At 34.4% G+C, this 27,114-nt stretch overlaps 1 protein-coding gene across 1 annotated transcript in view; it reads left to right on the top strand.

The window, feature by feature from the left end:
- The window catches only part of LOC149773025 (snake venom 5'-nucleotidase-like), a 37,130-nt gene extending 13,934 nt beyond the window's left edge, over positions 1–23,196 (top strand). Inside the window, exons 5-9 of the mRNA XM_089946860.1 lie at positions 15,127–15,258; positions 18,754–18,876; positions 20,074–20,229; positions 20,904–21,107; positions 22,920–23,196. Coding sequence (XP_089802986.1) covers positions 15,127–15,258; positions 18,754–18,876; positions 20,074–20,229; positions 20,904–21,107; positions 22,920–23,110 — 806 coding nt within the window. The 3' untranslated portion in view covers positions 23,111–23,196. The remainder of the gene's footprint in view (positions 1–15,126; positions 15,259–18,753; positions 18,877–20,073; positions 20,230–20,903; positions 21,108–22,919) is intronic.
- Positions 23,197–27,114: the final 3,918 nt, after the last annotated feature.

Below are 27,114 nucleotides of genomic sequence, written 5' to 3'. Positions count from 1 at the left end.
ACTTATGCTGGTTCCTCGTCTGAAGTTAGGTCCATTCATAGATGGATCAAAAGATTGCCAGGATTTTAAAACAAAATCTTGCCTTTCTTTACACCAAACGTGTCCAGAAAATAACATCCTAAATTTAAATTTGTTATAAAGAATAATTAGTATCAGCTATAATATCTTCGGTATAACTAAAATATGCCAACTCGAAATTATGTACACAAAACATATTTTAAGTAACAACACTTTATACACAGAGTATGTTTTTACTATTGTTTAAAAGAAAAAGTACATGATTCCACCTGCAGAACAAATTCGGGTATAACTATACTGTTGTTGAAAATCAGCAAAACGTTTCCTAAGCAAACTTAAAGCAACTAAAGAGACATTTTATGAAAGCAACACACAGGTTCATCTGAGTTAAATGCAAATTATTTAAATAAATCAAAGGTAGAGATAACCATTATAATAAACACGTCTTGTATTGGCGAGGTGTTTCGTTTTCTTAAATCGATCTCAAATTTTGAAAAGAACTTGGACGTTCTTTGCTCAGAACGAAGAATGCTCTTTAGCTTTAGATCCTAGATTTAATTCAAATTACTAAAGCATAACTCAGGTAGGTCTGTTACATCTTCGATTTTAGTTTACCTGGCTATAATATCAAGAATACTTAATATATGGTGTGCGTCCAGTGTGCGTCCGTTTGCCAGCATTTGCCTCTTACCGCATGATCAAGCGGCTATCTTTATGATTGGAATCGGATCAAACTTGGAATATTTGGATTTATCATTGAGATTCAGGACGAGTTTGATAATGACCGAAATCCACGCATATTATTGTGGATGATCTTCCATCTGATTGGCTGAGATTGTTATTACTACGGAGGCCATTTGTCTTATACCGTTTTGATGAGATTTGGAATATATACCGATGTCATTAAGTCTCGGGTGCATTGGATAATGACTAATATCACTACATACTAATGCGATGATCTTGCAGACTGCATTTCTGATCTGACGTCCCCAAGCGTGTGATATATATATATATATATATATATATATATATATATATATATATATATATATATATATATATATATATATATATATATATATATATATATTTACTTACATCATTACGTTCTTAGATGAGATTAATAACGAGCGAGATCCATGCATACTAGTGAGGTGGTCTTGCAACTGACTGGCTGAGATTGTTACGCCTTTCGAAGGCATATTCTGATCCGACTTTGATCTAACTTGAAATATATGCTAATATCATGAGTTCCATAATGAGCGAGATCCACAATGTTAATAAGGCCAATGTTATCTTGTATCCGATTTCGATAATGATTTAGATAAACGGATATTAAATGAGTTGGTTTTGCAACTGATTGTCTCAGGGTGTTACCACTCAAAACCGGATTTCTGGTCCGATTGATTTCGTATGGGTTTGAGAATGAGCTGGTTCCATTCATGCTAATAATATAATATTGCATCTGATTGAATAAGATTGCTATCACCATGGAAACCATATTTGTTATCGGAGTTTGCTCAAACCTGGCATGTGTGCTTCCATCATTAGGATCCTGGATGTTTCAAAAATGAAGGAAAACGATGCATACTGTGTAAGTGTGGTCTTGATTCAAATTGGTTTCCATCCAGGGTGTGTTCCCTGCAGAGTCGCTCATATCGCCCGCTCATAACGAAGAAAATGGATGCAAATACTTGTTGTAAATCGGGTAATCTTCGCGTCATTACTTCTTCTAAACTTAAAATAATTTGTTCCTGAGGTAAACTATTCATAATTGCTCATGGTGAAAGGAAAGTGTTTTATAAGGTAATAAAATTAACGAACATTCGCGGCGTTACTAGGATATGGTTTGGAGAAAGTAATGTGAAGGATATAATTATTTGTTTGCATTATACTCTTTATAAATTTATGTTCCAATGATCAAAGGTCGCGGGTTAAATATATAGACAAGATATCTCTGACAGCACACTCAAACAAATATAAACTATGTAATCAGGTCAGGCAGATTAGAATGAAAATACTCGATCACTGTTGAAATACTCATCACTGTTGAAATACTCGATCACTGTTGAAATAGTCGCTGAAGAAAAACGTGAATAATAGAGCGCATCTGAAGCTACACTAAGCGGTTTGAGACTTTACAAGACAAAATATGCCTTGATGTAGTATTTAAATAATACCATAAAGCTGTCTAAAACAAGCCAGTTAGTTCAACACCAGGGAGTAAAGTACGCAATTTATTAGTTTTATCTCGAGCCCCTTATCAGGAAACGCTTTTCAACCACTTCGCGGTTCTCACCTGGCAAACAACTGTGGGTAAAAGTACCTGTTGCACTTTGTTAATGACTGAACTGTGATTTACACATTAGTGGAATTATTTAGCCAGCAGAATTGAAATGGCATATATATATATATATATATATATATATATATATATATATATATATATATATATACATAGATAGATAGATAGATATGTCAACGTTTTAATGTTTAAAGTACGTAATATTTCGCAAACACATACGCACACATACAGACTTGCATACACACACACACACACACACACACACACATATATATATATATATATATATATATATATATATATATATATATATATATATATATATATATATATATATATATATATATAACTGGATTGGATTTCAGATTTACAACAGAACACTTTTGATGGTGATACAGATACAATGTTTAATGATGAGTGACTTGAATGGGAAAAGAATTTTGATTAATACGTGCTAGTATAAGATCCAGAGAAATTAATATAATTCCGCACGAACCTAATGATGCAACAAAATGAAAATACAAATAAATGACCTTAAATTGTACAAGGAAAAAGTTGAATGATTCACAGTGATTTCACACAACGTAAAGAATAATATGTTTTCCTCAAATAGCAAAAAATGTGGTACTTTACACATATAGTAAAATTGTATTCACTCAAATAGTGAAAAAATGAGATATATTACTCAAATAGTAAAATGAAGAAAACAAAGTGACAGATATACCAAATATCTTTACAATCCCAAAACACTGTTTATTACAACCCCCAACCCCCCACAAAAAATAAATAGCCAACGGCTAAAAGATTACATGTATGGAGTTACACACTCCGTCACCAGCATACATGGCTAACTGTCACATTGGTCAATCAGACAGTTGCTATTCCAGGTAGTCACTGACCACCATTAAATTCCTTGGCCAATCAAGCAATCAGAGCCTATCAATCCGTCAGCAACGCCCGATCACCTGCTACTCGACCAGCTACACTGTTAACTCAGCTCTACGGCTGCTATGGTTCTGCTTTACAGCTGTTATGGTCCAATTCTAGGGTTAGCTCTACAGCTGGTACCACGTCGACTTCTATCAGCTCTACAGCTGTACCTCCTATAAGCTGAAAATACATCTAACATCGTGTACTATGCATGACACAGGCATATACGATAAAAGGTAATGATTTTGTATACGGTAAGTTATAAGATGGCATTATCGGCACAATAATTACAAAGCAATATACAGGTTCAGAAGTAAAACCACGCGTGCCCGATAAGTATCTCCTACGGTACTAAACGTTTTGAAAAAAATGCAACTATATTGCTGATATAAATGTCTTGCTAAGTCACAAACAAGAATATAAAATATTTGCATTATCCTATCTAAGCCGAAACTACATAGAAAATATATAAAAGTAAACGTGGTAGTACAATAGTTATAACATATACACAAGAAATTAAGAACTCGTATATCTCGCAAACTGAAGATGTGCAAGTCCTTAAAGTAGACCGCTCACTGACAATACGTTCCGTAATGTCGTCATACATCGTCTGTGCGCTGAAAGTATTCGGTTCTTCCCATCGAAAGCACTTTGCACGTTCGACATAGCTTGAACCGAACTCACTGTTTCGAAATAGTGCAAAGCAGCAAGGAGGATGAATATACCACTTGCTGGTAAGTCCATTTATGAAAAATAAAGCTTCCAACAAAAATGACAAATATAAGGTCAATAACGCCAAACGGAAGCCTCTAAATAAAACCGAGAGTTTCTTTAACTGGGCTTAGCTCATTTTGTTACCTCATTTTGTTACTTCATCGTCGTCGGGCCCCGAGTGGCCGATTGGTCTAAAGAGCTCTCCGTTACGGATCACTGCCATCTCACCTCTGTCTGCGTGGGTTCGAGTCTAGGATTCGACCAATGTGGGTATGTGAGAAAGCTTGCCAGTAGCTTCTCGTGGGTCGGTGGTTCTTCCCGGGGTTTTCCCGGGTGCTTCCTCCACCATTAATACTGGCCGCCATACATAGCCTATCGTGTTCTGAAAAATGGCGTTAAACCCCACAACAACAACTATTTCATCGTCGTTCGTGTTTTTTCAAATTTGTATGCGTGTTTTTGTTTACCTTTCGGACACTCATTTTTGGTCGGACCCTCCATGCTGCTGTAGTGTGTGAGTAATTAAATAATTATTCTATCAATAATGGAATCTCGCACAGCTATATTAGCTCGAGACCGACTAGAGTAAATTAAGAAATATATCCCTGTTCGTAATGCTGTCAATCAGCAACTATAAGCGCGTCAGGAGTCTCAAGTAGAATTTGCAGAGGGTTCAGAACAGTTATTTAAACCAATTGTCGAACCAACAAAGAAAATTGTTACAGCAACCAAGGCAGCACACAAATCTCTTGAAACATTACCTGTTGATATTGCAGGCCGTCTTCAAGCAGCTCAACCACCACCCCAGCAACCTCCTCAACCACAACCTGAAGATGAGCCTCAACCTCTACCAAGAGTTAAAATTAACATTATGGATAAATTTACACCGGAAGGTATTGCCGATATCCTTGACCCAGGTCAATTACTTAATATTGCCGCGTTTGCATATCGTAATAGAGATAAGTATGTAAAACCCGAAGATGTTAAAAGTCTAAAAAAATCTGATTAGGTCAAGGATGTATATCGTGTCGCCACTAATACTCCGCAGATCAGATCTAAGGAAGACATTACTACTTTTACTATTTTTAACCAGACAGTAGATGAGCATATTAAACAAGTACAGCAAGAAAGGAGACAAAAGGAAGAAAAAATACAGCAGGAAATTAAAGAAACAAAACAAAAACGGATATTACGCTCAGCATAAAGTAAGAAAAAAGCAGACAAAACAGGTATAGATGATCCTGGCCCAAGCGCCACTGGAAGTGGTATTGCCACTCAAGGAAATGGTCGTGTTACCTCATGCCCCAATAGTGTTCTTGCAGATGTTGAACAATTAGAAATTCTGATAGGCGTAAAACGAGCCGGTAATAATTCTCCAGAAAGTATTAATGAAGTAGCCGATATTTGTCAGAGATTATTTAAAGTTAGTATCATGGATACTGATGTTTATCGGTCTCTTATTGATGAAATCGTTGATGATTATCACATTGATTGAGGGTATGTAATTAGATACAACGATTAAAATAAGATGATCATACATAATTCTCAGCTTAGACCATAGACTGGTTAGGGTGATAAATTCGCGATTACCAACACACGAAGCATTGTAAGATGATGTTTTTCAGGGTCTATTTAGAAGGATAGCCCCAAAAGTAATACAGAGTGCAAAGCAAGTGGGAATGAAAGCTATTGACGTTGTTCGCGATAAAGGTATAAGTGCTGTTGGTGATGTTGCTAGCAACGCATTCTCGGCAAATAATGATAGACTAGCACGATTAATGCGACGAAAACCTCATCCAGTAAAACCACAGCCACTGAAATTACCCAGCACTGATGTTATGCCTTCACATGTTAGTAAAATAATAAATCAAGATGCAAATCAAATACTAGCAGAATTGGCTGGTGAAGCAGAAACAATATAACTGCTAGTCTGATAGCACGATGTTGTCTTCGTGTTAGACGATAACAATTATAATAAAATGTTAAAGCGTATGTCAGACACAGCATTTGCCATGGATGCGCCAGTTCTAAAAGATGAATATGTGCGCGATTATCAATATTATTCTTATGAAGAACGAAAACCAGATCGATGATATTAAAAGAAACTAGAAGTTGTTTTCAGTGGAATGCATGATATTGTTAAAAATTTAATCTGATTAAAATTCCTAATAAGCAGATCATCAACGTGGTATAAACAGTTTCATCAGGATCATCAACATGGTCACAGCAAAATAACACTATCAAATATACCGCGGAAGTTACTGGTGTATATAGGCTGTCCTTATTCAGCAGTGCGAAAATTAGTATATTTACCACGTATCCCTGGCATCATTCAACCGATAATTGTTCTGGAACCTTGTCTATTGTGTTATGTCTCACTGGACAGTTTATCTGGTGAATTTTCATCCGACAATGACCAATTGCAGAAAAATGAGAATAAGTTTACACTGAAGATACAAATAAAAACAAACTAATGATTTTTGTAGAAAGCACGCATGTGAGATTTTGACTGCGGCAATCAGGTTAATTCCTTGTACAACTGGTGGCTTTCATACTGAACCAACACTGCCATTAACATTACATTCATCAAGAGCTATTTTGAATATTTTCCTGTGGCAGTTAAAAGAACCAGTATATGCCTTATGCATGAAAAAAGTTCACTAGTACTATAACAAATTATCATTCTTTTCATCATCCCTCAACCATCTTGATTTTGAGATATTTACCTCTGTAGTATACATATGTAAATACGTAAGCCAAGTCGGCTGTTCATTTGATCTCCAGTGTGAGTCTAATTGTGACAGACAGTCACCAAAGGATGCAAACCCATTTTCAAGCCTAACTGAAAGTAAATCTAAACCACATTACATATTTAGCCTCTGTGTGAATTTATAAATGCTAGGGTTATCATAATTAGGTTCATTTCTTCTACCTTAAAAATTAGGAAGGTGTCAAAAAATTAACCGTAGCGTCTTACTGGTAGTGACTGGAATTTGTCGCTGAAACACCTTAATTAATTATTAGTTAGTAATTAAAATATAATGAGTATTCCAATCAACGTTCAACGTTTTAGATATAATCAGGTATATGAATTGCAAAAAACTAAATAATATCGTTGACGAATATAATAAAATAAAATTAAAAAGTATCGCAGACGTGTAGTTGTTGTTGACATCATTGTTTATTTAGCGTCTGCTGTTATCGCTGAAACCAGCGTATTATTATCAACAATAACAATGGCATCGCCGGCAATTGTAACCATATGTTTATCAGCTGCAACAGCACTTGCTGATTTTCTGAATATCATCACAAAAAATGTACATGTACAAATATAAAATGACATGAAAATATAATAAAAATACTAACAGACCCGCTAGCATACTCTAAATTATCTTCGTTCATATCATCAAGTTTCATCGATGGAAAAATATCAGATTTTGAGTTCACGGAGATGATTAAGATTGACAAAGAAGTAATGACAGTGATATAATCTGCGTCTGATTTAAATAATAATAATAATAATAATAATAATAATAATAATAATAATATTAATAATAACAATTATTATTATTATTATTATCATTATTATCATACAATAATAAATTCAACGCCGAACGAATTACTACAACAAGTCGTCGCTAATACAACTCCGTCAAAAACCACGATGAAATCAGCAAGCTCAACCAATCTTGAATTTAGCGTCAATTTTCCAACTGCAAGCACAATTACGATTATATTCCAGGTGTCCACATATTAGATCAAAATCATTTGGTGGATTGCCAGCGATTAATTGTTTGGTATTTTCAAATAAAAATAAACTAGATGGGACTCACGATTGGCAAGTTATTGAAAATCCCACGGACAGTTATCAAATTGAACAAATTAGCGATGAATTTCAGCAAAAAATCTATTTTATAATGGAAAATTATATAAAATAGCTATCACTGTTTACGAACCAATCTTATCAGTGTCAATAGACATAGACTATCTAATTATGATGTAGATATATATTCTTCATCGATTAGATCCGTATTAGGATGGCCTAAAATTCCACCTGAATATTAAAGACCACCATAACCAAAACTCGCTGATTTTTCTCTAACGAAAACATATTTATAAAACGTCTAGAATATCGAAACAAATATCAATGGAATCTTGTGGAATCTACCTTTAATGCGTCTGATGGTACAAAACTTCCTGTAATAAATTTATTTTCTGATTATAAATACGGTGAAATAATATTAAACAAAGAATATAATACATTTTCAGAGGACATTACGTCAGAATACAAATATATGTTCCATCAACTGCAAAATTTGCTTTCAAACGTCACACAATATTACAGCGAAGATACAAAACAGCAGACAATCGCAACGATACAATATTTAAACCAGCTATATCTGATCTTGAGTCTATCAATAAAACTATCATTGAAAATGTAATTGATAATACTTATAAAGTAACTAGAAGTATGGTTGAAGTAGTTGATGTCTTAAAAATAAAACAGCTATTCCAGAACATATATAAAATAACTGAGACAGAATTACCAAATTTTGTAATACCAGGATTTAACGCCAACGAGCTAAAACATCAACTTATGATCTCATCAATGAAATCATTTCAAAAATCGTCGAGTCATGGAGAAAAAGAACCCTTCCAGCAGATGTTCTCAAACATAACAATGATCCATACGGTGCAGTTCGTCATATTTCACCAGGAAATGTTAATATGATATCAATATATCACAGTCAGTCTTGTATGTGATGCAATTGACGGCAGCTATCAAATAGATCTTAAAATCCAGTCAGGCTCAGCAGGGATATATTTATACACATTTAAACCTCAAGTACATCCTGGATATTTGATCGTAGAAGAACCCATTAATCTGGTATATTTGCGATGTGATAATCCGCTATTATCAAGGATACATTTCAAACTTACTAACCAATCCGGACGTTTACTTGATTTACGGAATGAAATTTTGAATTTCAGTCTGTATGTAGGATCATAGATCTTCACGTTAGCAATTGATTTTTAATCCTGATTTATTATATATGAATAACATAATTATTTTACTGATTGTCGTTCAGATTTGAGGTAAATGATTCTTAAAATAACAAAAATCAGTTAGATTTTGATTTGATGGAGTAAATGCTACTCAAAATAACAAAAATCAGCTAGACTTTATAATTTTATGGGTAAATGTACTCAAAAGAACGAAACTCAGCTAAATGTTATAATTTGATGGGTAAATGATACTCAAATTTTTTTAAATCCTACTAAAAACAGAATTTTTTTACACAATAATAATAATAATTTCGCCCTTGACTTTGTCAAGGAACAAATAAATATATTATTACAACATTTATTTTTTCTGATCATCAGTCAAATTTCAGGTAAATGAAACTCAAATTTATGAAAATCAGTCAGATTTTATAATTTGATAAGGTGAATTGTACTCAAAATTGTAAAAATTAGTCAGATTGTATAATTTGATGGTGAATGTTACTCAAAAAATGTGAAGATTCTACCAAAAAAAGAAATTACATAATAAATATTATAATCTGAATTTTAAAAAATCTGAATCTGAAAAATATTATTATCAGAATAATTGTTATCAGAATAAATATTATAATCTTATTCTTCATTGATATTTTAATTTGATGGGTAAATGATACTCACAATTGTGAAAATCATTCAGATTTTATTATTTGATGGAGTGTATGGTACTTAAACTAATAATTATAGGACTGAGTTTATAATTTCATGCGGTATATGGTACTTAAAGTAATATATATGGGACTGAGTTTATAATGTCATGCGGTATATGGTACTTAAAGTAATATATATGGGACTGAGTTTATAATTTCATGCGGTATATGGTATTTAAAGTAATATATATGGGACTGAGTTTATAATTTGATGGGGTAAATGGCACTTAAATTTATGAAATTCAGTTAGATTTTATAATTTGATGGGGTAAATGATATTCGAAAGTGTGAAAATATTACTTAAAAAATAGAAACTTATATAAAAATATTATAATCTGAATAAAAAGTAAATCTGAATCAGAATAAATACTATTATCGGAATATATATTATTATCAGAATAAATATTATTATCGGAATAAATATTGTTATCAGAATAAATATTATTATCAGAATATATATTATTATCAGAATAAATATTATTACCGGAATAAATATTATTTCGGAATAAAAATTTTAAAAAATCGTATTCTTCACTGACTATTGAATTTGGTGGAGTAAATAGTATTCAAAATTGTGATCCTTGATCTCATTTCAAAATTTGATGGGGTAAATGATACTTAAAATTATGCAAAATCTTTCAGATTTTATAATATGTTGGGGTAAATGTTATTAAATTTTATGATCATTAAGATTTTATAATTTGTTGGGGTAAATGGAACTAAATATAATATTATAGGACTGAATCAGAATATATATTATAATCAGAATAACTGAATAAAAAAATAAATTAATCTGATTAGCAAAAGTGATCCTGTATCTGCATGGTTGTTTCAAAGATCTATAGTTGTTAGTGATCTGATAAGGCATGATGGAAGTCTTTGTATTGAAGGAAAAAAGCCGATTTGAACAGTTTGTAAGACCTAATGGTGAGATTTATCGAACAGAATTTCTTCGTACAGAAAAAGAAAAGAAAGACCTTGTGTTAAAATATACCAGCGACTATGAACATTTACTCAGTAATTGTTTTACTATTCCATCAGTCGCGGCTCATTTCGCCAGAGAGAAAAGTACGTGGAAGCCGACTTGGTCTGATTTTCTCGATGATGTGATATCAAGTTGTGTCGAACATGGACGTGGTGGAGTATGGAATACCAAATACGATTACATAAATATGATGTCATTTGATATAGCAGCGTGTTATATATTTTTTTTTGGAACGGGAGAATGTTCGGAATATTTTAAGAGATTCGGTCAGCCAACCCATGAAGAGATTCGAGTTTCTGTAAATGGACCTCTACTAGATTTTGACGTAACGGGTTTTGCACAAATTGCATCATTTAAGTTTACTGAAAATCTCCATCCGATTTGTTATGTCTGGTTTGGCATACATTTTTCAGAAAGAATGTTGGCACCAACAGTATTGTTACGATACATGCTTGATTCAGGAACTCTATTATAGTTAACAGTGAGTGAAATATTAATGTCGTATCGTCCACAAAAACAGGTTTATTTACCAGAAGAAAGAAAACAATCTTTGGATCCATTTGAGGATGAAGATAATATTGATCATGAAAATAAACAAGCAAAGGATCTCGGTGGAAGGATAATTGGAAAGTTTACGCAAGGTGGTTCACATAATCATAAACAAAGCTGTTGTAGGTTAGTTATTGACGATGCTGAATTAGATTTTATCTTCGCCAATGCACTAAATAAAAATACATGTATCAGCCGAGAAACAACTTTTTTGTCAGATGGAACTAAATTAGGTACAATTGTGAGTTACAGTGATGACGACTCACCACAGTATACTCATTTAAGATCTTCGATGCTCGCGTAGGTTTCAATAAATCTATCGTCGATAGTGAACAGATTCCCTAAAGTAACCGTTAAAGTAGCGACGGATTCATTTTATATCATTAAAAAATAGTGCAGATTTGTTAAAACAATTAAATATCGGCACTGAATCGTTATGGGATGGTTGGAGATTGAGAAAAGAACAACTACACGGTTATGATGTAACATCTGTTGTCAAGTGTGAAAATGATAATTGTGAATATATTCAGGAGACTGTATCATCGTCGCTATTGGTATATGATCCTCTCAGCTGCGGTATATTATTATAGACTTCACAGAAAATAAAAGTCAGAAAAGCAATAGCGATGATATAGTAAGAAACACAATAGTTATAAACACTGTCATAAAAAAGCACGACTTTTATCTCGACTCTGAATTTATAATGCCGCTAAAACAACGACAGAATAATTATTGTGCGATCTGCAACACAGTAATATTACAGTTTACCGTATATATAATTGTTGTTGTTGTTGTATGTTTTAACGCCATTTTCAGCACAAGATAGGCTATACATGGCGGCCAGTATTAATGGTGGAGGAAGAACCCAGGAAATCCTCGGAAAGAACCACCGACCCTCGAGAAGCTACTGGCAAGCTTTCTCACATACCCACATTGGCCGAATCCGAGACTCGAACCTACGCAGACAGAGGTGAAATGGCAGTGATCCGTAACGGAGAGCGCTTTAGACCACTCGGCCACTCGGGGCCCCATATATAATTAATAGTGGTCATGGTCACACACGCGAAAATGTGATGCTGACCTGTCTTGAGTTTAATCGACGTCAAGGCGCTAGTTCACAAAAGTGAAGGCGGTGGTAATTGTGTGTCTTCAGTAATTACTTGTAATTGTTCACGTACAAATCCACGTTGAGGAGCAGTTGAATATATTCTGTAGATTACAGGTCTACCCGTGGATCTTACCACGCCGGAAACTTTATGTGTCGTCACACTCCAAATTGGATTAGTCGCTCTTTTTTTTACCACCTCCACTTTCACCAGGTTCATAGAAATAACAAATACCTCACAGCCACATTGCCTAGTATTGGTTGTTTTGAAAAGTCATGTCGTTGTATTAGTATATGTTGTTGTGATAGCATTGGTAGGTTTCATAGAAATCGAGTAATTTTATTATTTAACGCAGCTATTCACACTTGGTAGTCTTGCAACCCATTAACGAGATCTCTTGTCTTTCTGAATTATTTCCTTTGCATATTGATATTTAAACAATCTTTCAGCAAGTGTTTGATTAAATCGTTCAACAATTACCTGATCACGATGAATTACGGTATGTCCTCGTCTGATTTTGACGTTATATTTTTTCATTGGAGATGATACTGCACCAAGAAATTCCTTGACAGGATCAACCTGTTGTAAATGTGGCCATTGCAAGGGTCCTTGTTGATGAATTCGTTCCAACGCAGATGCAACGCCAGTTGCTGCTTTAGTTGATCGTGGTTCTGCTTCTTTCTACTTACTTGCAAGGTTACCGACAGTCAACGCTTATTTGTATGTACGTGATTGACCTCTACCAGTTTTAACAGCATCATGAGGTACAAACAAAATATCTGCTTGACGAACCTTATTTGGAGTGCTGACATCAAAATGTGCATACTGAATTTGTTTAGGTGGTGGTAGATAATTTTGCCATATTTCCTGTCGTGCTAACCAATTTTCAGCAACAAAACGTGTGATATTTTCTGCATCAGAGAGTTTACTAATCACTGCTCTGCCCCTCCAATATCCTCTTGGGCTATAATAAATCGATTCCATTATTATAATAATAATAATAATAATAATAATAATAATAATAATAATAATAATAATAATAATAATATCGGTTGATTAATGACCGGCCATTACCTTTCATTGCAGATCTTACTAGGACGCTAGCAAGATTTCCTCAGAGAGATTTGTTTATATTTTATGAAATTTAATAAGTGAATCAACTTCACATTTGCAATATTTCATTGTTGTAAATCCTTATTTTTATACGCCACATCATGAATATGGCACGCTTGATCAATCACATTTATTGGATACTCTCCAGGTCTTGGCTGATCTCGCTCGTCAAGTCGCTAGTGTTAGGACTGGTTGGCCTGGTGTCAGGATAATGTGACTGGGTGGGACATCGTGCTACATGTCTGCGGCATGATGACCCACTGCTAGACATCACTATAAACTGCCACATTGCAGACATCATAGCGATATGACTGAAAAATTGTTAAAGCTACGTTAAAAATCCAAATCACATCACATCACATCGTCAAGTCGGATATCAAGTCGGGTTCCAGGACCACAATAATTATATTTAGGAAGGTGTTTTTTTTTTCTCATGGGTATTTAGCCCATGGAACTCCTTGTAATTTTCCTAATGAAGCGGCGATATCACCACCTGTCTTCATATGAGACGAAATACATTTGTATTTGCTTGTAACACATTTCACACACTGCGTGTAAGTGCACGTTTTTTTATTTTCCGTTGTTATTGTTGTGATTCCACCGGTGGTAGTGATGCTCTGTATTGAACACAATATAAATCCATATTATTTATTATAATACTCCAACATGGGTATCATTCATTTCTCAGCCACACGAAAGCAAGAGCCAGTCAAACATCATCCAGCACTACCAAATTCTATCAGAATAGTTATCATAGATCCATCTGGGTCTGGTCAGACGCAATTGTTACTTAATCTGATAATGAGATGGCTCATGTGGGATAAGTTATATTTAGTGGCACCACCTGTTGATGATCAGCGATGTTACGATGTTCTTAAAGATTTTAATGAAAATTCAAAATTATTGGACGAGGATGGTTATGGTATTATTGATTTTATCACCGATAATGATGAAGCCCCATCTGTAGATGACCTCGATGAATTTATTAATAATCTCGAAGTATATTATTATGTGATCCTCGGTCATGATATCGTATAGGTCTTGATAAAATCTTTGCATAAAAAGATAGTAGTAGGGAGAGTGCGAACACAAAAGAGTGTCCGAAATGCAAACAAAATCACGCACACAAATTTGAAAACACGAACGACGAAAATGAAGTAAAAAAATGAGCTGACACAATTAGAGAAACTCTCAGTCTTAGTTAGAGGCTTCGATTTGGCGTTATTGTCCTTATATTTTTCATTTTTGTAGGAAGCTTTAATTTTCATAAATGGAATTAACAGCAAGTGGTCTGTTCAACCTCCCTGCTCTTATACAATGTAGATAAATCACCCTCTGGTATCGATGTACATATAAAACAAAACCGGATTACATGTATTTAATAAATAAAAGGATTATAAAATTTTGTGACAATATATATATATATATATATATACATATTTTTTTATATCGACCAAACATATATATACATAAGCAATGCTTAGTAGCCACTGACGTATTTTCAATAGACAATAAACGATGAACCACTTTGGTTACAGACAGCATTGGACCTAAATGTACTAGAAGTATTTGAGATATTCCAAGTGCCGTCTATATTTATTACAGTGTACGTTGTGATGCAATTATCTTAACGTATGTTTCGCACACTTTATTCTTTGAATTTATGAGTCTTTTTTGGTTGTTTTTCGTTTGCAGACAATGAGACATTAGCTGAAGTGAAGGAATTCCAGAAACCCATAGAAGCCCAAAAGCACGAAATTGTTGGTCACACGGCTGTCCTTCTGGAGGGTGAAACGTATTGGTGCAGGATTCGGGAGTGCAATCTAGGTACGTATCATTATGTATATATTTCGTTCATATTACAAGCATGCATTTGTCTAGAATTCGTGAGCTTCGTCATATGGTTCGTGTGCATTTCCGCTGATAGTGAAAACTTGCATATCTAAAAATACTTTGGAAATACTTCGGAAATATTTTCGTGATAAATGTTAGCAGTTTCAGACAAAACTGTTTACGGGGTGGGGGTGGGGGTGGGGGGTGGGAACACTGATGGAGGATTTTCCGACTGCCAACATTTCTTAAAGCTTTACTGTCAAAGTACATTATCACGATCCTGCCGATGTGCATTAACAAATTTCGAGCTTCCAGTCCGCACAGCTGACACCCTCAATACATATAACACTAGTACACTTTAATGTTTTTTTTTTAAAACTCTTCCCTTAATCCACCCACACAAGAATTCCAGATAACAACCGGAGATCCTCAGCTAGAACTACGGTGTATGGAGATGATGCTACTGTACATTACCTTCATATGAATATACAACGTCAAGCTCTCGCAAAGTGTGATAAACCATTCTGCGCAATTAGTAAAAATAACAATTATACCAAGCGGAAAAATAATGGCAGATCTAAAAAGAGACTTACAAATCACATATATTAACCCGGAACAGATAATTTACTACCCAGACCCTGAGTGGACATGGCCCACAACACAAATCGATTTTATATTTCGAGAATTAGGGAGGAAACAGGACAAGCCAATAGTATTAAGGCAACACTATTAACTTACCTAGATACATATTACGAAGCCTATATCCACATCTTCACAGACGGATCAAAAACAAAAAGCCCTAATAAAAAACAGCAGGAGTAGTCATTCCAAAACTAGGTATCTCGTTCTGAAAACAGAATTTCGGACGAGTGTGCGATCGACACTGTAAAATTCATGGCAGTATTAGTGGCACTAACTTACATCAAATCCACAACTAAAACGATACTTTTGAGTAATTCGCAGTGTCCACACATTATTGGCATCCGACCAATCTAATTAGTAGATCTAATATGGTTAATCGTGCAAGATAATTACTCAGACAAATAAAGCAAACTAACAAACAAGTTGAATTCATATGGATCACCTCGCACATACAGAATTCCTTGCAATGAAAAAGCAGACGCAAAAGCGAAAAACTACATCAACAAACATATGGCTAAAACTTTGCCTGCAGCGTCATTGAAGTAACTGATATCATTTGTAACAACATAAACGCCATATGTGGTACATCAAAACAGCAATAATAATAATAATAATAATAATAATAATAATAATAAAACAAGAACAACACAAACATCGTAAACTAAGGCCATAACTATTAAACGATAACAAATTCACTCAAGTAATGAAAGCTCCGTTATTTAACACAACAATAAATAATGTAAAAACAAACATTTGCATACTGGAAGCAAACCAACAAAATGTTCAATCAGATTAAGATGTATAACAGCTGAAATTCAGGCAAAAGAGACCAACATGGCGATACAGAAGAGAAATAAAGAAGAGCAGGACTCAAGCAGAAGATAAAAACAGCACAGAACAAGGGAAACACTTGGTAGATATAAAGAAGACCGGGACAGGAATTCAACAGGACAAGGGGAAAAGTACCAGAAAGAACCAATATAAGGAACAGAAGAAGAATGACAAACAACAATAACAATTGTGCACACTCGGCTCAAAATGCGGTGCTAAAGAGAAGCAGAAGATAGAAAATCATATGGGAAAGCAAAATAATAACTGAAATGAAATTGTCACGCCAAACTTAGAGAAAGGAATATATATATATATATATATATATATATATATATATATATATATATATATATATATATATATATATATATATATATATATATATATATATATATATATATATATATATATATATATATATATATATATATATATATATATATATATAACACTGTACATCTATAACTTACAGTATAGCATACATGGCACCTACACACACACCCTAAAGAAAACCACACCAAAGCACACACACATGATTATCACATAGGGCTTTTATTCTGACCCAAGAAAGCCCGCTTTAGACCAACAACAACGTGCTTTGCCTGGTAAAGATTTTGGCTGATCACCTTACCAAATCACCGTTTCAAGCACCCGAATTATATACGGCTACCAAACAATGTATAGCTACTTAAGCCAAAATGATATCTCGAAACGTTTAGAAAATAAATGTACGCATAGTACACGAAAATTAATAAACTATTGCATAGTAGAAAATTTCACAACTCAGGAGCATTCGAAACGAATGCGACTACCACATGTTTGGTGGTAAGTTAGTTGCAGTTCGATAAAATAGGAAACTGGGCAAGAAAGTGTAATAAATGAAGTAAGGAAACGAGACCTGTTTGTATGGATGGTGAGGGCCTTCAAAGGTCGAGGACAAATGTTGATATTAGGGCGTCCTTGTTTCCCGTGGCTTGATCTTGCGGCATGGTAATGGCGAAGAATCATGCATATTAAGTAGCACGCAAACGCATGTAAAAGAACGAGTCGCGCATGCCAATAGGTAATATGTGACTATAATAGTAAGATATCAGTGTGCCTAGAATTTCGGAAGAGTACAGACACGTGAGTCTGTCTCAGATTCCAGTATCTTAGGAAAAGGAATTGTGTGATTAACTGTATTCTAAAGAAAGGCCAACCCGAAATGTGCAGTGACGTATCTCGCAAAAGGGAAGTAGGATTGGAAACTAAAAGCTCCAAAAAAAACCTCCAGGGTGCACGCACCAGGTGGGTACTTTAGTTGAAGGAAAGGAAAGGAATATGAAGTCAACAGTGGAAGGCAGGAGGAGGAAAGGAGAAAGGAGAAAGCAAGAAGTAAACGAAGGAGGAAGGAAGAAGAAAATATGAAATATAATGTGTGTTTGAAAATCAGCCATGTTAGGGACAAAACCTCATAACAATGATCGTACAGACTCTTGATTTGACTCTCAAGTTCTAAACTTGAGGTGCATTTATTTGGCAACCTAGCCAGCAGAGAAAAAGAAAACACCAAGAAAAAACAAACCAAACAACAAAAGAACAATGAATCCACTCCAACGTCACTATATCCGCTCTTATTTATCGGACACTGATATGTTAGTATATACCATTTGTACCATTTTACCATTTCAGCTGTTGGTTGTACTTTGGTCTCCTACAACAAGACCAAGTTTAAGGTATGTCCGCCGTAACAACAAATAGTTAATTGAAAGGGTGGTTGTTCGAGAGGTGAATGAAACGGTAAATATGTGCTACAATGATGCAGAATAGTATGGCCTCTAAACGAAGGGCTATATACACGATATTGCTCAATATAAAATTAACATGAATGTATATAGTGACCGGTGACATTTTCTATATTTTTATGGAGTCCTCTCTTAAAGATTTAAATGAATAACATCATTACAAGAACATTCAATTATTAATTGTCAAGTATGAAAACAAAATAATAAATATACTAATTTAATTATCACACAGGTAATCTGTACACGGATGCAATGATCAGTTATCATCTAGACTATCTGAAAGCAAATGATACATGGGCGGCTGCCTCGATTGCTTTGGTGAATTCTGGGGGAATTAGGGCCTCCATTGAACCAGGTAAAACGTTTACTGAATTTACATGTGCAAGTTGTACCCTCATCTAAACCTGACAAAGATTGTTGTCACTTAGTTGCTTAAATATAAGTATAAATACACAATGAACTGTTTTTAAAGTTCTCTAACTATTTTATTTTGAAAACGTTTGATCTGCATTTCAGTGACAAGCCAGATTGGCGCAAATATTTTCAAAGATCTATCCCTGACTTCCCCAGAAACTATTATTTGCTGATTCATATGAAATCTGCCAGGATATCCCCAAGCCAATAATTCTAACTGATGATTGTAGATTTATTCATCACACTTTTGCAACAGTAATTCCATTTTCTATGTTTTGTGAGATAATTGATGCAAGGTGTATTTGGGTGCAGATGATTTTTCTGTGCGACGATGGTATTATTTTTCATGTAAACACGTGAATTCAATAGGCGTACAAAAATGTTGATTTTAAACTTCAACAATAATTGAAATCGCCCGTCGAGACATCACTGATATAGTTTTAATATTGTGTTATTATTAGCTGAGATATTAAAATTATGAGTCATCATTTTTATTTCGGACTACATGTTCTAAAGTCATTCAATGTAATTTCAATCCACAAATAGCATTTGTAATATGACATAATGATAGTGTATGAAGAATGATGCTTAACGCATTAGAGAAAGGTTAGATATATAAATTGATAGATATATAGATATATAGATTGATAGATAGATAGATACATATTGAAGTTATTAATAGTTTCTCTTGGTAAAATCGTATAATCAATGATGCATCTCAGGCTATTAGTTTCCTTAAATTTTCATTCTTTCGCACAACTGATAATGAAACTAAACAAACCTGCCCCAGAGGGAACATCGATATATAACGAATACCTGTTCATAAAGGTCAGCATTTGTTATTGTTGTTGTTCTAGGGTTTAACGCCATTTTTCAGCACAAGATAGGCCATATATGGCGGCCAGTATAACTGGTGGAGGAAGAACCCTGGAAAACCCAGGAAAGAACCACCGACCCACGAGAAGCTACTGGCAGGCTTTCCCACGTACCCACGCTAGCCGAGGTCAGCATTTGTATCATTTTTATACTACCATGTAAATATTAACCTCTGAAAGAAGGGTACAATCCATTCAAAGGGGATTTTTGTGACCAAATTTGTGTCCATAATACAGATAATGGACTGTTCTCCAATTTGCAGGAAATATTACCATGGGTAATGTTTTAACTGTTTTTCCTTTTGGAAATAACGTCGACTTGATCCAAATACGGGGCATCACTCTGCGGAAAATGCTTGAGCATGCAGTTGAAAATTACGATCCCCAAAACCGGCCTGGAGCTTTTCTTCAGATGTCAGGTATTTGTGGTCTTCTTTAAGTTCTTTTACTTCTAAGGAATCCTAATTTGTTATAGAACGTCATCATTATACGTTTCTAGACCCATTTCATATTGTTTTATATGATAAACGTTTAAAGCATTACGATTTGAGATCTCCTCTAATGTTTGTATTAACCGTTGAATACAATCTGTTCTGTTTTCACCAAGCTCACATTCTCATTTCTGACTCATTCATATTTTAGGTCTCTTTATTAATATTGAAGACTGCCATACATTTATCCTTGATTAAGTACCCCTGAATATATCTGCCATTAACTTTGACGAGGCCACCTTCAATATTTATTAAATGAAATGCACAACAATATTTTGGTGTTGAATATCAAATAAAACGTTTCTAAACAACCTTGTACACATGTCATCATAGTGATGAATTTCATTAATGCACATCTTTAATCATAGTTTAGTTTATATGTCAGATAGCGTTCATTGCTGAAGGAATATAAATATTATAACTTCTATGTCAATCAGTATAGATTTTATAGAGTTGAGTCAGAGTTTGATATTTTGATACAGATCGTTTCAATTTTATCCGCGCATTTCGCCCCAATTACTGCAATGCAAAATAATACCTCAATTAGAAGCAGCTGTAAATTGTGTTAAGTATTGTAAAATAAAGTATGCCATTCTTTCCAGGTCTAAATGTTGCTTATGACCTTGGAAGTCCTAAAGGTCACAGAGTGGTGTCGGTAGAGGTGAGGTGTCATGTCTGCAAAGCGCCATCATACAGTCTTTTGGATGACAACACAGTGTACAAAATTCTTCTGCCCGATTTCGTCATCGACGGTGGTGACGGCTACACTATAATTAAGCAGGAAATGATTCAACATATCCCTTTAAGTGAGTCGTGTGTTTTGTCGCATCTGCATTAGACACAAAAATGTGATTGTATCACTTTCTGGTGGTGTCATCAGAAGTGTGGGGTTAAACACATTCATATATATTTACCTCTTTTTGTAAGCGCTTTGAAAAAGGTAAGACTCATGTTATTACTTTATTAAGTAATAACTTGCGAAAATTTGCTACTTTATAATAAAAAGACTAAGACTTAGCTGGTTATCAGAACTACTATCAGAACTACTAACTTTATTGGTCAGAGACAAAATAGTATGAATTATCAGAATTATAGCAAATATATTAGCATTAAGTGTTAGTCAGCCCGAAATGTTTAGTTTCAAGTGTTCCTTTGATGTGGGAAGACGTAATGTAATTCTTTCAAGTGTTCCACTGATTCGGTAAGCCCTAAGTGCTACAGTTTCAAGTGTCCCATTGATGTTGTGAAACTAAGTATTACATTTTAAGTGTCCATTTGATGTGGTAAGATATAAGTGTTATATATTTAAGTGTCCCATTGATGTGGTGAAACTAAGTATTACATTTTAAGTGTCCATTTGATGTGGTAAGATATGTGTTATATATTCAAGTGTCCCATTGATGTGGTGAAATTAAGTATTACATTTTAAGTGTCCCTTTGATGTGGTAAAATATAAGTGTTATATATTCAAGTGTTCCATTGATGTGGTCAGACTTAAGTGTTTTAGTTTTAAGTTTCTCATTGATGTTACCAACCGTAAGTGTGATAGGTTCAGGTGTGCCATATGTGTTGTCAACCCTAAGTGTTATAGTCTGAGCTATCCATTTGAGGCAGTCAGCCCTATTTTTTATTGTTTCAACTGTCCTTTTGATGTGGGACAGCCGTAACAGTTATAGTTTCAAATGTCTGGTTCATGTGGTCAGTCTTAAGAGTCATACTTGCTACCATCCCATTAATGTGGCCAGTCTGAAATGGTATTGTTTCAAGTGTTCCATTCATGTACACTTTCCAGAGTGTTAGATTCATCTGTTACTTTTATGTGGTCAACCCAAGTGATCCAGTTTCAACTCAACTCTCCTGTTCATGTGTTAGCCTGAAATATTTAAGTTTCAACTGTCGACTGATGTGGCTAGCCTAAAGTGTTATAGCTTTAACTGTCCCATTGATGTGGTCAGACCGAAGTGATATAATTTTAACGGCGCATTGATGTTATCAACTAACGTGTTATAGCTTTAACTGTCCCGCTGATGTGGTCAGACCGAAGTGATATCATTTTAACGGCGCATTGATGTTATCAACTAAAGTGTTACAGTTTCAACCATCCCTTTGATATGCTCAACCCTAAGTGCTATAGTTTCAACGTTCCAATTTGGTCAGCCTGAAGTGTTAACATTCAAGTGTCCCTTTCATATGGTCTACCGAAGTGTTATAGTTACATCTGTCCCTTTGATGTGGCCAGCCATACGTGTTATATTTGTATCTGTCCTTTGATGTAGTCAGCCCTAAGTGTCTTTGTTTAAATTGTTCAACCCAATTTGTTAGAATTTCAACTGTTCTTTTGATGTGGTTAACCTGAAGTGTCGTAGATTCGACTGTCCAACTGATGTGGTCAGCCATATATGTTGTAGTTCCAACTGTCCCTGTTTGATTAGGCAACCTTAAGTGTTATATTTTGACTGTCACTTTTATACGGTCAGCTCTAAGTGTTTATAATTTCAACTGTTCCTTCAAGAAGTGTCCATAATCTGGACAGCTATTGTACACTATGAAGCATACATTTGTCTATTTTGATGTATTGTCTTCATAATTTACATATTCATTAGTCGTATTTATTTCAGATTCTCTGGACAGTGAAGTTTTCTTGCAGTACGTGAGACATTCTGGGTCTGTTTTCCCATCCAACGAGGGAAGGATAAAGTTTGTCACCAGAACACAGACATCAGCCTCCAATCAAGTACAACTCTCTGTGCCTATATGTCAAATATTATTGTTTATGTATTATTACCTAACGACAATGCTCATGAATTAATTTTAAACGTATTTATATAAATGAATCTGCAGCATTCTCATTTTTACCATTCCATTGTACCTGAATAATGATCAATTGTCCAAAGATGTAAAGTTGTTTGTTTTTTGTGGGTTGGGGGTTGGGAGGGTTGTTTATTTTGTTTTGGTTTTTTTGGGGGGTGGGGTGGGGGTGGGAATCTATATGAAATACTATTTATCAGAACAATGAAGAACAATATTCTCTCATTCATTGAAAAGTTGGTTGTACAATAAACATAACACATACTATGCACACATGAAAGAATATTCATGGAATCATGGGTACGAGTACTTTTAGTTAGTACTAATACTTTCAATCAGCTATTTGATGTAGTGCCTGAAGAAGAAAGAACATACCCGATTTATTTAAATCAAATTTAGACTTGAGGGATAGAAAAACTGTAAACATGGCGATAGGGATCCAGACTAGTTAACCATTTCTAGATTAATACATCCTTTCTAAAATAGTTGAGCCCAATTCAGATTAATTTTTTTCCAAATTCTATTATATTTTCTGCAAATGTACTTACACAAAAAGTACGAACATACAGATATAAAATCATTTCAAGTTCAGACTGGGACGGAAGTAAGATCACTACATAGGCCTGCTTGTGTCCCTTTGCTGGTTCTGTGGAGGTTCCATATCGGTAAGCGAAATAATTGAAAGGAAAATCAAATGAACATTCATTTGTTAACTTTTAACAATTTAAAAGATGATATCATTTGCAATACCTCACAAGGATACACAAAATGTGAGTTCAGTGTAACATGTACTAATGACGCTAAAGTTATTCAAACAAATTTCTTTTAGTTTTTATTTTGCTTTAACTAACGACACTTTGCATATGCATTGAAAACATTGAACTTATATATATATATATATATATATATATATATATATATATATATATATATATATATATATATATATATATATATATATATATATGAGAGATTTCCGGTGGAGATGTTTTCTTCACTTATAACCTGAGAATAGATGGTGGCAAAGTTAGTTTGGATAAAGTAGGGGTCTGTAATAATATTATTTTAAATTGATTAATAGCAGACAATGTACACAGTGTACCACAATAAAGGGAATTTGCAGTAGTAGGATACCTAGGATGCTATGCGTACGACACATCAACTTTTCTACTTGAGACAAAGAGGCTGCTCTATTTGCGACATATAAATGTTCTACTTGAGACACACTGTTGTTCCACTTAAGAAACAGAGACTGCTCTAATTGAAGCATAGAGGCTGTAATGTTTGAGGAAGAGGCTGTTCTACTTGATGCATGAAAGCTGTTCCACACAAGACAGATGCTGTTCTTGAGACAGAGGTTGTTCTACTTGATGCATAAAAGCTGTTCTACACGAGACATATGCTGTTCTTAAGACAGAGGCTGTTCCACTACAGTCTTATAGGCTGTTCTACTTGAGACATATAGTTCCTCTTCTTGGGATGGATGCTGTTTTATTTGAGTCATATAGGCTGTTTACACCTTTCATAGACTCTGATGAACTTTTGTCATAGAGCTGTTCAAGTTTAGTCTTATTCCTTGATATAAGGGACAATACAAATTTAAACTCTAGAGCATAAAAACATTTGATTTTTCCAAAGTATGTTTTGCAAACAATAAATCTGCATTCAAATTAGCTGCGTACTTTGAATTCAAACTTATTTCAACTTACTTCTAGTCTTTATTTTTGTTTCTTTGCGTACAGAATATATTCAGAGTGTACAGAATATATTCATTGTGTACAGAATATATTCATTGTGTACTATGAGGATTGCTATGACTTAGGCTAAAAATAGTTGAAGGATGATTTTGTGCAGTGGCTAATGTGATATATTGTGAACATTTTCTAACGTTTGAGAAAGCGAAAGGAAAGCAACATTGGAATGCATACAGTTTATATAACTAGCCCATATCAGTTAGGAATGGAGACTAGTACGATTACAATATCATCCTTCATCACCAGTTTCTTTAGTTGTTATAATCAGTATTTGTGTACTAGGCTTTTGTTAACCCAAATGTATGTGCAGAGGTATCAAAGAAGGCCATGTTGAATCAACAAATTGGGCTAGTAGCAGTAGAAACAAGAGCAGCAGTAATAATAATGCGTATTTTCTTTAGCTAGCAATAAACAAGAAACATTGACAATGATCGATTTAAAGAATCAGGAAGATTATGATGGTAGTGGACGTGGTAATAGCAGTACGGTAGTGGTGGAGTTGACAGCAGAAAAGCAAGTAGTTTCAGTGGCATGACAGAAGGGACAGAATTCAACAGAATCTTTACTTAAAAATGTTCCATATAAGCACACGGCATACAGATGAACAGAAGACTGAAGGTAAACAACCGTTTTATTATCACTATTTCAAAAATATTCCATATAAGCACACGGCATACAGATGAACAGAAGACTGAAGGTAAACAACCGTTTTATTGTCACTATTTCAAAAATATTCCATATAAGCACACGGCATACAGATGAACAGAAGACTGAAGGTTAACAACGTTTTATTGTCACTATTTTAAAAATATTCCATATAAGCACACGGCATACAGATGAACAGAAGACTGAAGGTAAACAACCGTTTTATTGTCACTGTCAATCTGAGTATAATAGAGTTTAGAACAACAACAGCAAAAAATGTTTAGATATGTATATTATCCTGTTTACTAAATAATGCACAATCGCAAAGATAATGAACTGATATTTGAGGCACTGAGTGTGCAACATAATCATGTATCTTAGGCTCAATTGCACATATAGTGAATCTTACCGTTTTATAATTTAACAGCAACTGTGATAATTGAATTCAAGGTTGTGGTGACAACCGAGTTATGCGATATTAGAACACACGCATACACATAAACACAGAAACACACACACACACACACACACACACACACACACATATATATATATATATATATATATATATATATATATATATATATATATATATATATATATATATATATATATATATATATATATATATATATATATATATATATATATATATATCCACGTCGCGAATGATATCACTGTCACAGAATTAGGCAAAAAAACCACTTGGTTTTGCCTTAGGACTATTTGACTATTTTTCGTTGTACAGGCGAACAACGTTATCTAGGGTGAATAAGTGTTTTTCCAGGTAAGCGACTCTACTAACATGTGTCTCGCCGGAAATTACTTGCGACGAGGCACATTAAAAGCATGCTATGCACGAGTATTTTAACCTAACTATTACTCACTCTCCAATGGATTTGAGGAAGATCAATTTATAACCGACACACTGGTCGTTTTGGATCTCGTCAAGGAGTGTACGCTCTCCATTGTTCTCCAGCCATAGGGGTAAGTGTTAAATTTATATTTCATTTGATATGCGAAGCTTATTCGATTTGTAAAGTCATATCTTGCAATAATGCAATTATTACAACGCAGGTTTGAACTTTGAATTAAAAATCACTATTAGAGGTTGATGTATTAGCATATATCTAGAGATTTTACAGAACCTATTATTATTATCAGTTTGGTTTTATTGTAGCTGACTGTGACTATGACTAGAGCTGACTAGAGTTGTCTAGAACTGTCTAGAGCTATCTGAAGCTGTTTAGAGTTGTCTGGAGTTTCCAGAGTATTTAGGGCTGCGTGCTGTCGATACGTATGTATGTATGTACTTATGTCTGTACATGTGGTGGAGCCACGGACGTAGACGTAGCTAATTAGAGGATGCTGTATGCTGTCTGTACGTGTGTATACGTATGACTGTACATGTGGTGGATCCGGGAAGGGGGCGAGCGGCCGATAAAAGTGTGGGCCAACCCAAGGATAAAGAACCGTACGACTGTACAAGTGTCTAGAAGCATATGTTTGGTCCAATTGTTGTTTCAATTGGGTTTATTTTTCTGTTCATAAGATTATTTTGAATCTTAGTTGTGTTCCAAGAGATTATGTGAATCTCTCTTACAGT

This window comes from Sinohyriopsis cumingii, unplaced genomic scaffold (assembly GCF_028554795.1).
Source record: "Sinohyriopsis cumingii isolate HCF-2022 unplaced genomic scaffold, ASM2855479v2 utg000913l, whole genome shotgun sequence".
Classification (NCBI taxonomy): Eukaryota; Metazoa; Mollusca; class Bivalvia; order Unionida; family Unionidae; genus Sinohyriopsis; species Sinohyriopsis cumingii.
This window is presented reverse-complemented; position numbering and strand designations above follow the sequence as displayed.